The 15,079-nt window shown below is 42.7% G+C and overlaps 1 protein-coding gene across 1 annotated transcript in view; it reads left to right on the top strand.

Moving 5' to 3' along the window:
• Window positions 1-14,791, top strand: part of LOC144251420 (tyrosine-protein kinase SYK-like) — a 48,620-nt gene extending 33,829 nt beyond the window's left edge. The window contains 8 exon segments of the mRNA XM_077794350.1: window positions 696-782; window positions 1,951-2,021; window positions 2,023-2,132; window positions 5,305-5,514; window positions 6,036-6,225; window positions 10,752-10,892; window positions 12,004-12,116; window positions 14,719-14,791. Coding sequence (XP_077650476.1) covers window positions 696-782; window positions 1,951-2,021; window positions 2,023-2,132; window positions 5,305-5,514; window positions 6,036-6,225; window positions 10,752-10,892; window positions 12,004-12,116; window positions 14,719-14,791 — 995 coding nt within the window.
• Window positions 14,792-15,079: the final 288 nt, after the last annotated feature.

Raw genomic sequence — 15,079 nt, 5'->3', positions numbered from 1 at the left:
TATTCAAGTTTGTAATGACCCGCAAAGCTTTGCTTTAGATGGGCTTCTGTTACCTTCCTTCAGGTAATCAAAAAACATTCCTCATCTCACAGGATCCATAGCTTTGCGATGGCCCGGGTTGGTGGCAGCCAGACTTTGGGACCTGTAGCTTCCTGGCTAGGGCTATCTGCCAGCATCGACTCAGATGGTGCTAGATGTCCCCTGCGGCCACAGAAGCAGGTGGCAATAAAATGTACCTGCACGCTTTGGACTTAGGAAGTAGATGGTAGCAGCTGGTGGGTATTGAATTTTCCTTTTAAAATAACTTCCATGTAAAATAAGATCAGAGAGACAGAGTTAGAGCAGGAAAATGAATCCAAGGGGAGCATGAATACCCTCAGCATCTTTTGGTAGGTGGGAAACTGATGTGAAAAGCCACAGAAGTGGGGAGGGAATTCTTGATGAACGGAGGGGATGGTCTCCCCACACCCTCTGAGACCCCAGCCGGACCTGAGCTGCATGTACTCCTTCCACAATCCAAACAGTCGCTGGAAGAATGAGATAACCCTTTTTATTTTCCTTTTCGTTCTTCTGAATTCTTTCCTTTGTCTTCCCTGCATAAGTTCAACTGTGATTATTGGAAAATAAAAAATACTCAGACCTACCTGAGTGTGTGTCAGTGAAAAAAGTGATAGGGGGTCATCTGTGTGCTTCAGGCTCCCCATCCCCCAGGACCCTGCCAGAGAGCGCTGTGTCCTTCAACCCTTATGAGCCAGAACGAGGACACTGGGCTGTGGAGAGAGGTGAGAAACACAATTTTATTCTCTGGACATTCACAGAGCAAAGTGTATGGGCACTTGTAAGTGGGTAGAGTTGGCTCCAAAGTTCAGCGCATGGTCTGTAGTTGTGAGACAATTGTCCCGTGGTAGCAGCGATGTCATGTGTCCGTGAGCAGGACGGGCCTGTTGAATGAGATAGTGTGCTACCATCAAGACCCTCTCCATAAACTGGCTGTGTGGACAACATCCATGAGTCTTCTTCCGAATGTCTCCCCATGGAATTTGGCATCTACTCTATTTGCAGTTCTGAGAGGGTCATGTTCTTGGAAAGCCCTGTGTGTCCACTGTTAGTTTTGAAGAAGGTCCAGTCAGAGGTGTGGGGATGGAAGAGACGTGTGGGTCGCTCGTATTCCAGGTGTGTGGAGGGAAACTAACTCTGTGAGGCCGTGAGGAGACACAGTTCCTGAAGATACCCCCATCATGGCATGGCCTCAGAAGTGGGGCCTTTGGAGGGTTTCCTTGGGTCCTCTAGGTATCTATCTCCAAGTTTCTCTTTTTGTTAATGAACTTGGAGTCTGTTTAATGCTATAAAACACCTTAAGGCAGTGCTTTAGAATAATGAGAACCAGTTATATCTCATTTAATTAACTTCTGTAGGTCGGGATTTGGACCTGCCCCATGGGGTAGACTCAGGCTGGACCCTGCAGGTGGTCCAGGGCAAGGCCAGGGCAGCCTGTCTCTGTCTCCCCCGTGTACTAACTAGAGGTCCTCTTGGTTTGGTCCCTGTGACTGGGCTACTGTGGACTGTCTCACAACACGGTGGCCTCAGAACACCTTGCATGTCACCTCAAGACTTCAGGAATGAGGTTTCCCACAGACGAGGAAGAAGTCGTATGTCCTTGGAAGTCACACGCATCACTTCTCCTGCGCTCCACTGGTTGACGCAGCTGTAAAGGCCACCAAGGAGCGGTGACCTAGGCTGCACCTCTCAGCAGGAAGGATGTCCCATCACTATCAGACCTAATTTAAAGCCACCACAGCCCACTGTTCCATCTGGGGTTGAGGACCCTTTCCTGATGCCTCCCGGCCCTGCCTTCAGTTCTCTGTCACACCCTACGTTCCCACGGCGACCAAAGGGGTGACCCTCACAGGGAATCCCACCTCAGGGTTGTGTTTCCGGACTGTGTTGCAGGTCCCCAGATAGAAGCCATGCCCATGGACACAGAGGTGTACGAGAGCCCCTATGCGGACCCCGAGGAGATCAATCAGGCCCAAGGAGGTCTCCCTGGACCGAAACCTGCTCACTCTAGAGGACAAGGAACTGGGCTCTGATAACTTCAGGATGGTGAAAAAGGGCTACTACCAAATGAAGAAGTAAGTAGCGGTGCTCCATTATGCTATCATCCTCCCCCCATGAGCAAACATTCTAGAAACTTCTAAGAATACATCTATGATATTCGTTTAGTCCTGAACTTAAGATCCAGCCTGACATGGCTGAGTTCTTTATACATTATAAAGTTTGTTTATTTCTGGTATTCTTATAATGAGAGCATCCATTATGTGTACTAACTATGGGTGTAGGAACTATTTCAGTTTTAGTACATACGCCTTATAGAAAATCGGGGAATGGAAACAAGCACATGCGTGAGAACAGCATATTCATACCCAAACACGACCACTCTTAACTACACTTAGTTATGTGTATTTTTTTGAAGTTTAATATGCACCTGTATACACACATGAATTATCTTATTTAAATAAAACAACAGTATGGTGTTCTCACTTATTTGGGGGAATTTTATAATGTGTCTCAATTTTCTTACCTAGAAAATTCTTAATTCCAAATACCATTAGGACAATTTGTTTTTTTTTTCTTTCTGGTATAATTGAAAATCACAATGTACCATAAATCAGTTAAAATTCCTACATTACTAAAATGACTTTGCATCTTACTTGATCTTTAGAAGGAATCACACATAGAATGTCCCATAAAAATACTGATTTCTAAAGTCCTTTGAGACAAACCCTCTCTTCAGATAGGTAAAAACACTAATACAGGTTTGATAGGGTTTATTGTTTCATTCTATTTGCGATGGAAGAAATTTTGGTAAAAGTGATGTTTTCTTGAGTAGGTAATTTGCATGATTCAAAGATCAAAAATATAGATGAGGACTAGGGCTGAAGCTTGCCTAGCATATGAGAGGCCCTGGGTTTATCCCCAGCAATGTAAATGAAAAACGAAAAACATATAGGCAAAAGCACACACAGAAACCCTTGCTTCTGAGGCTGCCCCTCCATATGTGTATGTATATTCATGTGCATTTACCATATGTGTGTACATATGCATAGCATATGTGTATGGGGTATATATATGTGTGTATATATATATATATATACACATTGTCCACGATGCTTATTTTTATATATGTATATAATCACGATCTTTTTTTTTTAAACTGAATATTAATTCTCATGTATTTAGGCACACATTTTTTCAACTTGTTATAGTTGGCCATATTTAAATTCCTTGCTTAATTAAGTATTAACATAGACATAGGTACATAATTTCCACTAGAGGGTGTGGGGAGGGAAGAGGCTCTCTAGGTTAATTTGGGGCAAATAACATCTTCACCATACTGAGTCTTCTAGTCAGTAAGCACAGCCATCCTTCCCTGAATAATGAATAATCACAGTTTTGTTTCCTCCTGTCCAATCCTTGTGTTTGTGTGTGTCTTATGTATTAATCAGGAACTGTAAAGCAATGCTTGATAAAAGGGGACAGTAGCCTGGCCACTGATCCAACAGAGAAAACTTCCTATATTTTACCATTAGGAATAATGTTAGCTATAGGTTTTAGCTGCTCTCTATCAGAATAAAGAAGTGTTCTCTTATTCCTGCACTTCTCAGAGTTTTCTCTAAGAATGAATGTATGCCTAATTTTGCTGAACACTGTCCCTCCACTGAGATCACCATATGGCCTGTCTCCTTTATTGTGTTTATATGGTGGATGACACTGATTGGCTTTCGAAGGTTAAACGCACCTTGAATTCCTGGAATAAACTCTCCTTGTTCGTTATTTGTTCATTATATATTTTCATAAGTTACTGAACTTAGTGTATTAATATTTCTCTTAGAATTTTTACATCTGTGTTCATGAAGGATCTCAGTCAATTTGTTTTCTTTTCTTGTAATTATCTGATTTTTGGCATCAGAGTAATGCTGGCCTCAAAATGAGTTGGGGAGTTTCCTTCATCTAATATTTTTCTGGAAGAGTTTGTTGTTTCTTCCTTAAACATTTGCAAGAGTTGAAAGATTTTCACTTCTTAATTTTGACCCCTGCCTCACACCATACAGAAAACCAGTTCCCAATGGGTGGTAGACCCAAATGTGAAAAGCAAAATAATCAGCTGTGTAGAGAAGGCATAAAGGAGTAACTCCATGTCCTCAGGAGGGTCCAGGGAGTTTTCTGGGGTGCTGTAATGTTCTGAACCTATCTGTGTGAAAGCAACCACCATGGTCAACTACTGACATTCACCGAAGTTACAAGTGCTTTTCTCTCTAGTGTGTCAGAATGAGTCTCCGGTTCTTTTTTTGATCTATTTTATTGGATAGTTCTCTTTTTATTCTTCAGTTTGGGGGCTCAACAAGATACTTCCCATACTCCTGGGAATTGTATCACAGAGAGGTGCAGTTTTTCAAATCACGTACAATTAAGTTCTATTATTTTATTGAGGTCTCACTATATTAGAATATTTTCAGGAGTTCAACATGATCTAGATGGTGCTTTTTGTTATAATATTAAAAAAATCTTAATTTTTGCAAACTAAGTTGAAGCTTGCTTAAAATTAACAAATTTCAGATGGAAAAAAAAGTATTTTTTTCCAACTGTGAGATTTAGCAATGTATGTTTCATAATTCTGCACTGAGAAATTTGTTTTCCATTGTTATTAAAGGAATCTTATGATCACATAATCTTGATTGGTAAATCACAAGATGTTACAGAAATCCATGTATGTTATGGTTGGTTTTATGTAGATGCTCTTTAAATATTTTACAATTTAGGGGTTTTGCTTGGTTTGGGGCATTCTTTAGCATGGTCCCCTACCATTATTTGTAAGTAATGTGGTGTTACTCTCTTCATCTATAAAATAAAAGAGCATGGTTAGAAGACTATGCATTCATCACATGGCATTATAAGATGCGCTCTGTTACAGATTTTTTGGTTTTGTTTTTTGTACCAGAGTTTGAACCCAGGGGCTCTCAACCACTGGGCTACATCCCCAGACCTTTTTTAACATTTTATTCTGAGACAGGGTCTTGCTAAGTTGCTTAGGGTCTCACTAAGTTGCTGAAGCTGGCTTTGAACTTGCAGTCTTCCTGCCTCAACCTCCCAAGCCACTGGGATGACAGGCATGAGCCACCATGCCTGGCTGTTGTAGGTATTTGCATAACATCACTCTGCATAGGAATCATGCTTCATGGAAGGTAGTTTTGTAGACAGGAGTCATTCTGGAAAGTTCCCTACAGGTTATGCCCTGTTTTTCAGAGTGGTGAAAACAGTGGCTGTGAAAATCCTGAAAAATGAGGCCAATGACCCGGCCCTGAAGAATGAACTATTAGCAGAAGCAAATGTCATGCAGCAGCTCGACAACCCCTACATCGTGCGCATGATCGGCATCTGTGAAGCCGAGTCCTGGATGCTGGTCATGGAGATGGCAGAGCTTGGTCCGCTCAACAAGTATCTGCAGCAGAACAGGTATGGCAATGGGCCCAGAGGCCAAGATGCTGTGCCTGGAGGGACAGGGCCCCTGCTGACCCCAGAACAGCCTGAGTTCTATGGGAAACCTCGCCCTTTGCACCTTCCCACGGTAGTCGATGCTCAGAAACCTCGAGAGAGGAGGCACAGTCTCTGGGTCCAGCTACTTAGAGATAATCTGTAATCCACCCATTTTTGTTCTCCTTTACTCATTCTCTACCCACACTTCCGGTTTAGCAATAGAATCAGCCCCTCAGATGATTTGGACAAGAAGTCTGCCCTCGCTGGGCAGAATATGACCACACCTTTAAGCTACCTTCCTTGCAATTCAAAGCATGCTGTGAAAATCAAACCTATTGAATATCAGGAAAATGGAGTTCCATCTGGAAGTGCTGTTATGTTAACAAGGTTACCTCTGCTGCCTCTGTATAAGATTAGGGAATGAAGGGTCTCATCTTCGGTGTGCAGGAGGAGTGAGGGTAACTATCCATGGTTCCTAACAGCAGCCTTGTGGTTTTCAGGCACATCAAGGATAAGAACATCATAGAGCTGGTTCATCAGGTTTCCATGGGAATGAAATATTTGGAGGAGTGCAATTTTGTGCACAGAGATCTGGCTGCAAGAAACGTATTGCTGGTCACTCAACATTATGGGAAGATCAGCGACTTTGGGCTTTCCAAAGCACTGCAAGCAGATGAAAACTACTACAAGGTAGGAATGAGTCCCTGATGTTCAGAACAGCAGGTTGTCAAAAGCCCAGAGGTAAATCAACCTCTTCTTTATTTTATTACAGTAGGATTTTAAGAAGAAGATTCCCTAGTAACCATGCCAAAATTTTCTTATCAAACTCTGATTCTAGGGGGCTGGGGTTGTAGCTCATTGGTAGAGCACTTGCCTAGCACATGTGAGGCCCTGGGTTTGATCCTCAGCACCACATAAAAAAATGAATAAACCAATAAAGATATTGTGTCCGTCTCAACTAAAAAATATTCTTTTAAAAAAACTTTGATTCTATTTTTTTAAATGGAAATACTCAAATATGTCACACCTTGAGATTTACTCAAATTAGTCTCTTTCGAATTATGTTCCATGAAACAATACTCAATAATTTGTTTTGAAAAAGAAGGATGGAGTTCCTTCACTAAATTAACTTTGAAAACTATGGACTGGACAGGTTGATTCTTGTTAGGTTTCCCTAAGCCCTTTTATTTAACTGACACTGATGCTCAGAAGAGGGTTTTCCTCTGTTGTTTTTCTCAAACCTGATTCATGGTGTATCTAATAACATCTAATGGAACACTGTTCCAGAGCATCTGGTATGGATCTATTTCAAAACAGCCTTTAACGTACACATATCTACACATATGTCAAAGAAAGCAGATGAGAAATATCATATAAATCCATCATCTCCACCCAAATCATCATCTATGTCCAGATCAGGGCCCATGTCTTCCCACTAAATATGTGGAAATTGTTGGTATCCATTAGAATTAAAGTGTAAGAAATAAAAATAATAAAATCCTGGAAATCAAAAATCAAGGTAATTATGTGAGAGTAGAAAAGAAATATACCCTTTGGTTTGTTAAGGCAGAAATTATGCAGAATTGAGGATGGACTCTCAGGAAAACATAAAGTGATGACCAGGCCTAAGTATGTGTTTGTACTTCCTAAAAAATCAATTTCACAATGACCATTCCTGCTTGCCAAGGTGACTTCACTCCTGACTGTCACTCTTCTGCATGCCCTCAGATGAACTGATAACTAAAAGAAAGGAACAAGTCCCATCTTCACAGGAATGCAGTCACAGCATATTCAGAGGGTCTGTGTTGACCAACTGGAAAGTGTAACAGGATTTGTCACCAAGTTATTGGGACAAGTGTCACAGAAGGATTGACTCTTTGGGTTCCTAGAAATGTCCAGGGTTCTCATAAATAGAGAAGGCGCCCTGAACGGTCAATGAGTGAGTGGCAGAACACAGGGGACGGGGTGGCTCCAGACACAGGTTAGGGGGTTGCTTTGGAATCTTCCCTGAGCTGCACCACCTGCAGTAATCAGAAAAGTCCCCCTAGAGGACAATGCCCACCCATTCACCCTTTTTCTGAGAGGCAGTACGTGACTCCAGGAGGTGGCAAGGGGGTGGCGGATGTCAGTTATCTTGGGAATAGAAGCAGGCACTGGTTGAACTTGCCTGCCCTAGGGAGAGTATTTGTGACTAGCACCTGCTCCCACACAGCCCCCTCCTTGTGCCATTGCTCATAAACCAGCTGCCCACTGGGGTGCAGGTAGGACCTGAGCAACCTGAGACAGGTGTCAGCAGGAGCCCATCTGAAGGCCCAGGGGAAACAGCAAAGTAAAGTGCAGTCTGGAAGGAAGGGCACCAGGACATATGGCAGAAGGAAAAGCCTTGTAAAGCAGGCATCAAGTTGGAATGCCATGGCTAATAGAAGAGAGGACAGCCAGTTGGGAACAAGTATTAAAGGAAGACATGGAGAAATACACATCAGAATATGAATGCTGTCCTCAGTATCTACTGCTGCTGCATGAAAGACTACTGCAAACTCAGTGCAGGGAAAGACCAACCAGCACCCATTTACTGATACTAAACTGGTTGGGCTCAGTGGGGACAGGGTGTTTCTGCCCCGCCCAGTGACTCAGTTTACTAAAGGAGCTGGGGATCCATCTCCATTGTGCTCATTTGTACAGCTAGAGACTGACTGACCACAGCCTGTGGCCTGAGACCTCCACTGGGCTGTGGGCCAGCACGCTTCTGTGTAGTGCCTCCTTGTGGCCCTTGGGCTTTCTTGCAGCATGGCGGCTACAGGAAGCAGGGTCATTTTTCCCTGCTTCTCTTGGTCACTGCAGCCATAGCTCACCCAGATTCAAGGGACAGGATGGACAGATTCCCATGATGGGGAATGTTGACAGGTTTTCTATTTTGTTTTCCCTGCAGAGTCTGTTCCTTGTAAGTTGCTTTTCTTTTCTGTTTTGATTCATTCTCTTTTAATCTTTGAAGCTTTCTGCAAAGATCTAGTAACCTGCTTGTGCTTGGATGGGTCCCTTGAGAGGAAGAGCAACATACAACTGGTGGTCGATTTTAAAACTTCCACAGATATTAGATATTAACGTACAGTTGAGGAGCAAACCAGCAGATCTCTGAGAATCAGAGAAGGAGAAAAAGGAGGATACTCAGAAGTAAGGACCCTGTTAGAAGCAGTGAGAAAGGACCCAACACCACTGAAAAGATAGAGATAGGGAGGCTTTTTAAGAAAATTTATATTTATTCTAATAATCGAGTTCAGGAGGCCATAAAGCTGGCAAAATAAAACATAAAAGAATCAAGAGTTAAGTCAGATCACAAAGAAATAATAGGAATGGAGGCACATGAGCTCCCCAGTGCCTGGGGAGCCACACATGGCAGCCTGCTCCGGGTGGTGTCACAGCTGTATTCACAGTGCCCTAGATCCACAGCTCCCCACAAGGGCAAACATAAACACTCAGTGTTGTGCACTCTAGCAGGATCGGATCTGTAACAGCAAATCCCTGGAAACCACCTTGTGTCCTCTCAGTAGGAATCTGGCTCTGTGAGTCCTGAGAGCTTCTTAGGAAGCACACACTGCAACTTTCAGAAGTAACATTATTTTGCACGTGTCAATCTAGAGCTGTGTCCAAGATGCATGGTTAAGTAGGTAAATTAAAAGTAAGGTACAGAATACACATGCCCTAGTTTTATTACCAAAAAATACATATTACCCGCTTATGCTTGTATCTAGCTTGTTCTTGAAAGATACACCAGATCCTATCAAAGTTGCTTGTATCCATAGAGAAGCTGGAGCTAGTAATGGAGAGAGGCTGACTTTTCAGCATGTTTAGGATGTGTTAAAGGTTTACCTTGTTATTGGTTCAAAATTCAAAATGAACTTGAATTAGCACCCCTGACTATATGGTTCACAACATTGAAAATCAGAAAATGTAAAAATAATGTATCACATGATTAAGACAGCAGTATAGTTGGTTGTGTAATTTTGAGAAGTCTAAGGGTATCCTACCATCTCCATAGTGACATCCCCAGATTGCTACTGCTGACCTACATCAGTGAAATGAAATCAATTTTCACTGAGATCATGTCCCTCTCACCACCCCAGGGAGATTTTGTTCATATGAAAGGGAACATCAGGGAGAGATAACAAGACTCAACAGTGTACCATACTAATCCCAAACCCTCCAGGGCTTCCCTATGCACAGTTTTGATCTTCTTAATACTACTGGATTTTTTTTTTAATTAGGAAGTTTAAAGCATTTAATTTCCATTTTTTAAATGGCACAGCAAATAGCCTATGCTAAAATAATTAGCATTGGCTTAAAACTACAGACCAACACATAGTTTTAGTTGAATATGCTTGTGAGCAGCCCGGTGTTGGCATGCAACCTTGACCTGACACTCAGGCTTGGCTGGTCCATTGCCAACTTCATGTTCCGTGAAGCCGTGTGCAGCCAAGAGGTGAAAGAAAAAGACAAGAAAAGAGAAAAAGGAGTGAGCAGTTTGACAGTTTGACCCAACCAATTCTTAAAAATATATATTTAAATCTAAAATTAGTGCTTAAAGTTTTAAGATTTCATAGGATTTTAAAATTCATTTCAGAGCTAAGGACATGGTAGAGTGCTTACCTGGCATTCATGAAGGCCTATGGTCAATCCCCAATATCACCAAAAAAAATTGTCTTTTCATTCCAAATATACACACACGTACACACACATGCACAGAGCATTGTGTGAGTCATACTCTTCTCCATTTTAAAAATTGTGTTAAAATGCATATAACATAAAATTTACCACTTAACCATTTTTAAGTGCATTGTTTGGTCATGTGCTCATGTTGTACAACTTACCTTCAGAACTCTCTACATCTAAAAACTGAAACTGTATCCATTAAACTACTTCCCACTCTCCCCTGTACATCTCCTGAATATGACTTCTCTAGATCCTTCTGAGTAAGCAGGATCATACCATATTTGCTGTGTGGCGACTGTCCTATTTTGTTTAATGTGATGCTCGTCGGTTTCTCCCGTGCTGTAGCAGGCATCAGAATCTCCTTCCTTTTAATAGATGAATGTCTGTGCAGATGACATTTGGTTAATCCACCTGTCTGCTGATGGTCACTTGGCTTGTGTCCAGGTTTCCACTAATGGGGATAAAACCCTGGTTCACATGGCTTTTCTCTCCATCTGCTTTGTGTTCAGGCACAGACCCACGGGAAGTGGCCCGTGAAGTGGTATGCCCCCGAATGCATCAAATACTACAAGTTCTCCAGCAAAAGCGACATGTGGAGCTTCGGTTTGCTAATGTGGGAAATCTTCTCCTATGGGCAGAAGCCCTATCGAGTGAGTCATCCATGTCTACACACTTCCTTCCTAAACTATGTGGCTTATAGAAAGGATAAGCGCCAGATTATCTGCCCAAGAACCTGACAATCATGAACTCTGGGCACCCTGAGTCTCTTCTTACCTTTTGACAGTGGTTATTAACATGATCTCAGTTTACACGGACCTGAAAGGAATGGTGTATTTTCTTCATGGTGTGTCACACATATAGATATGCATAAAATATCCAGACCATGTTTCACTAGAGCTAAAATATAAACAATGACTATTGACAGAAACAAATTTACAGTTTGTTTACACTTCTCAGATTTTTTAATCAAAGTGTAATATCAAAAAGTATACAGATCCTAAAATTCAGCTCAATGAGTTTTCACAAATGAAGCACACATGAAATCAGCCCCCAGATGAGGAAATAGAGCAGAAATCCAGAATATCCTCATGTTCTAATCAGCTTTTTGTGGTTGTTGTTTTGTTTTTGTCGCTGTGATTAAAATACCTGAAAAGAACAACATAGAGGAGGGAAATTTTATTTGGGGCTCACCATTTCTGAGGTTTCAGTCCATAGATAGCTGACTCCATAGCTCTGAGCCCAAGGTGATGCAGAACATCATGGCAGAAGAGCATGATGAAAGAAAGCAGCTCAGAACATGGGAATCAGGGAGCAAAGAGAAAGAGAGTTCTACTCACCAGGGACAAAATATAAACCTCAAAGGCACACCCTCAGTGACCTATCTCCTAGGTACACCCTTCCTGCCTACAGTTACACCTAAGCAATCCCTATTGGTGAATTAACCCATTGAGTAGGTTAGGACTCTCATAACCTAATCATTGCACCTCTGACAGTTCTTGCATTGTCTCACACATGAGCTTTTGGGGGATACATTGTATCTAATCCATAACACCCCATTCCCTGTTCTCCACATATAGCTCTTCCCCCAATCTGTGTACCGGATCTAACTTCTAACCTCATAAATGATATGCCCCTGGCTTGTGACTTATATAACTGACAACACAGCCCATACTCTTTGGTGTCTTGGGCAGTGAGGTGGTTATTTGGGTTTGTTGGTTAACACTGTGTTTCAAAAGCTCCTGTGTATTTTGCATGTCTTAGGGGATGAAAGGAAGTGAAGTTACCGCCATGCTGGAGAAAGGAGAGCGGATAGGGTGCCCTCAAGGGTGTCCCAGAGAGATGTACGACCTGATGAACCTGTGCTGGACCTACGAGTGAGTACCCAATACTGCTAGCACCTTACCCAAGAGCTATGGAGGATGATGGCATCACTTGGCATGAACAGGAAGCACAAATTCTACCTTGTCATGCATCAAGATATGCCCTTTCCTAAACAACAATAGGGGAGGGCCAGGAACTGTCCTCTTTAAGATACAGTCAGATGTCCCTTAGTGACATGGACATGTTCTAGGAATGCATTGCTGGGTGACTTTTGTCTTTGTGCTAATGACATAGAATGTGTTTACACATACAGATGTCTACAGTGTCACTAGGAGGTATGATCTTATGGACCACTAGGTGGCGTAAGGGATCCTTGCTTCTGCAATCTTGGCTGCCCCATCTGAGAGCACCCCTGGTTCTACAATATATTAGGAGATTCTCCTGATCACAGATGGGTTCAGTGTCAGGGGTCCAGCAGAGCATGGCTCAGGGTCATCACATAACATTCGCAGGCTACCTAGCACAGGCAGAGTCAAAAGTCAATCCCTAATTCTGGGTGCAATGCATTTTCCTTCCCTGATTACCTCCCACACAGCCCCTGAGCAGAATTCAGGTGCATTCAAAAAGCTTGAATGGCACCCGGGAGCCACAGGGCATGTTCTCTAAGAGCAATCTGTGGACCCAGAGGCCATGGTTTGAAGGGCTATTAGTTTCTCAGGAACTGCTGTTGAAATGTTTGCTATTCCAAAGATATTGGCAGTACCATTTATTTTGATGCCATTTGACAAAACTACTCATCTTGGTTTTGCAGAAACCGCTCTTATAATAGAGACTCTTGGTTCTTGGGCATGTTCTGTGGTTGTTCCCGTGTGTCTAGACTGAACGAGGTGGAACTGCAGCTGTCTTGGGTCAAAATGGTTAAATGAGGACAGTTGTATACCGCTTAACCTCAAGTTCTAGTTTACCTACTGGGCAACTTTAACCACTTGCATTATAGTGAAAAGTATTGCAAAATGAGAAAAATAACTTCTTAGCAAGGATAGTCTCAAGGTTGTAAGAAACACAGTCATCCCTCAATGTCAGGGGTTCCCCATTCACAGGTACAGCCAACTGCAGATCAGATTTCTATAGATGGAAAATATCATGTCTGCACTGAACATGTACAGACTTCTTAATCTTATTGTTATTCCTTAAACAATAAAGTCCAACTATTCCCATAGTAAATACAATTTACATCCTATTAGATAGTGTAAGTAATTTAGAGGCAATTTAAAACATACAGGAGGACATGCCTAGGTTATATGCAAATACTATACTATTTTGTAGAAGGGATTCAAGCATCCTTGGACTTTGGTGTCCTTGGGGGTCCTGGAACCAATTCCATGTGGTCAGACTGTACTCCTAAGGGTTCCATGACCTCTGCTCCTGTTACGGAAAGCAGAGATAGCTGTAAATGTTTTTTTTTAAACCAATTCTTATTAGTCTTTTTATTCTTTGCTAATAAAACTTGAAACTTCCATTTGATCCAATAAAACTTTTAATAATCTTTCTTTAGAAATCCATTTTTATATGTTCTAAGTAAAATAATTACTGAATAGTGAAAAATATATTCTCAATTCCACTATTCCTTTTTTTATTGGTTGTTCAAAACATTACAAAGCTCATGACATATCATCTTCCATACATTTGATTCAAGTGGGTTATGAACTCCAATTTTTTACTCTGTGGCGCAATGGGTTAGTGCGTTCCACTGTTAACCTGAAGGCTTGTGGTTCGAGCCCACCCAGGGACGTCAGCGAGCTCTGTAAATGGCTTTTTAGAGATCAAGATTGCAAAAAACCTTAACCCGTAGTTTGCTTACTTCAGCACCTCATTGGCTCAAAGAAAGGCCTTGCCCTGTTAAGATTTGCAATAGAGAATGCTTGGGTCTTTGTCTCAGCCATGAAAAGAGGGAAATTTTGCTGGTCCTGGTGATGCTCTCCTGTCATCCCAGCAGCTAGGAGGCTGAGGCAGGAGAGGGCAAGTTCAAAGCCAGCCTCAGCAACTTAACAAGGATTTAACTACACAACTTATCGAGATCTGCCTTTGAAAGGGTAGGAGGGAGGCTGGGGATGTGATTCAGTGATTAAGCACCCCTGGGTTCAATCCTGGGCACCAAATAAATGGGGGAAGTTTCAGTAAGAACCCATATAACATCCCCTATCAGAAAACTGATACATGTTCAGCAGGAATGTGGGGAGGAGAGTTGCAGCTATGTCCATGTTTTTGGACTTAAGAAAATCGAGTCAGACACTACCTATCTGCAGCACATTCACCTGAGAGGTATCTTCAGACTTGTTGATGGCATCACCAGGAAATTCCAAGAACTTAGGGTATAAAAGATTCTGAGTTCTAGTAAAAATTTTTCTCTAACTTCAAAGTGGACATGAATCCCCCGGGGATCTTGTAAAAACGTAGATTTGGGTTCCACAGGTTTGGAGTGGAATCAGATGGGATCTATTTCTCACGGGCTGGGGATCACCCAGTGATGGGCGCAAAGACCGTAGGGGACCACCAGGGGGCACAGCTGCTTGAAATCTGGGCCTGCGAAGGCCCCAGTTTGGAAAATGCTTTTCACAGGCACCTTGACCCCCACCTGGTCTCTTCCCCTTCCAGGGTGGACAAAAGGCCCGGGTTTGTAGCAGTGGAGCTGCGGCTGCGCAATTACTACTATGACGTGGTGAACTAACAGCCCCGTGCCTGCCCACCGCTGCCTTCAGTCAAGGAGCCATCTCAGGAGCATGTATTCATTTCCAGCCCTTCCATCTCCAGCTGTTGGGGGAGAGAGCCGCCCCCGGGGGGACATGCTGGTGACTTCGTAAGCAAAACCTGTCCTAGGACTCACCAACCACCAAGCCAACGGGGTCCCACAAGAAGACAGAGGACATGTGGACTGGAGGGGCTGCCAGACTGGTTCGTGTCCTTTGTCTGGGTGGATTTTGTGCCGACGGATTCTAGGATGTTTCTAATTCCTTTC

Source organism: Urocitellus parryii (genome assembly GCF_045843805.1).
Source record: "Urocitellus parryii isolate mUroPar1 chromosome 13 unlocalized genomic scaffold, mUroPar1.hap1 SUPER_13_unloc_2, whole genome shotgun sequence".
NCBI lineage: Eukaryota > Metazoa > Chordata > Mammalia > Rodentia > Sciuridae > Urocitellus > Urocitellus parryii.
The sequence above is the reverse complement of the archived record's forward strand: the minus strand, read 5'-3'. Positions and strand labels throughout refer to the sequence as shown.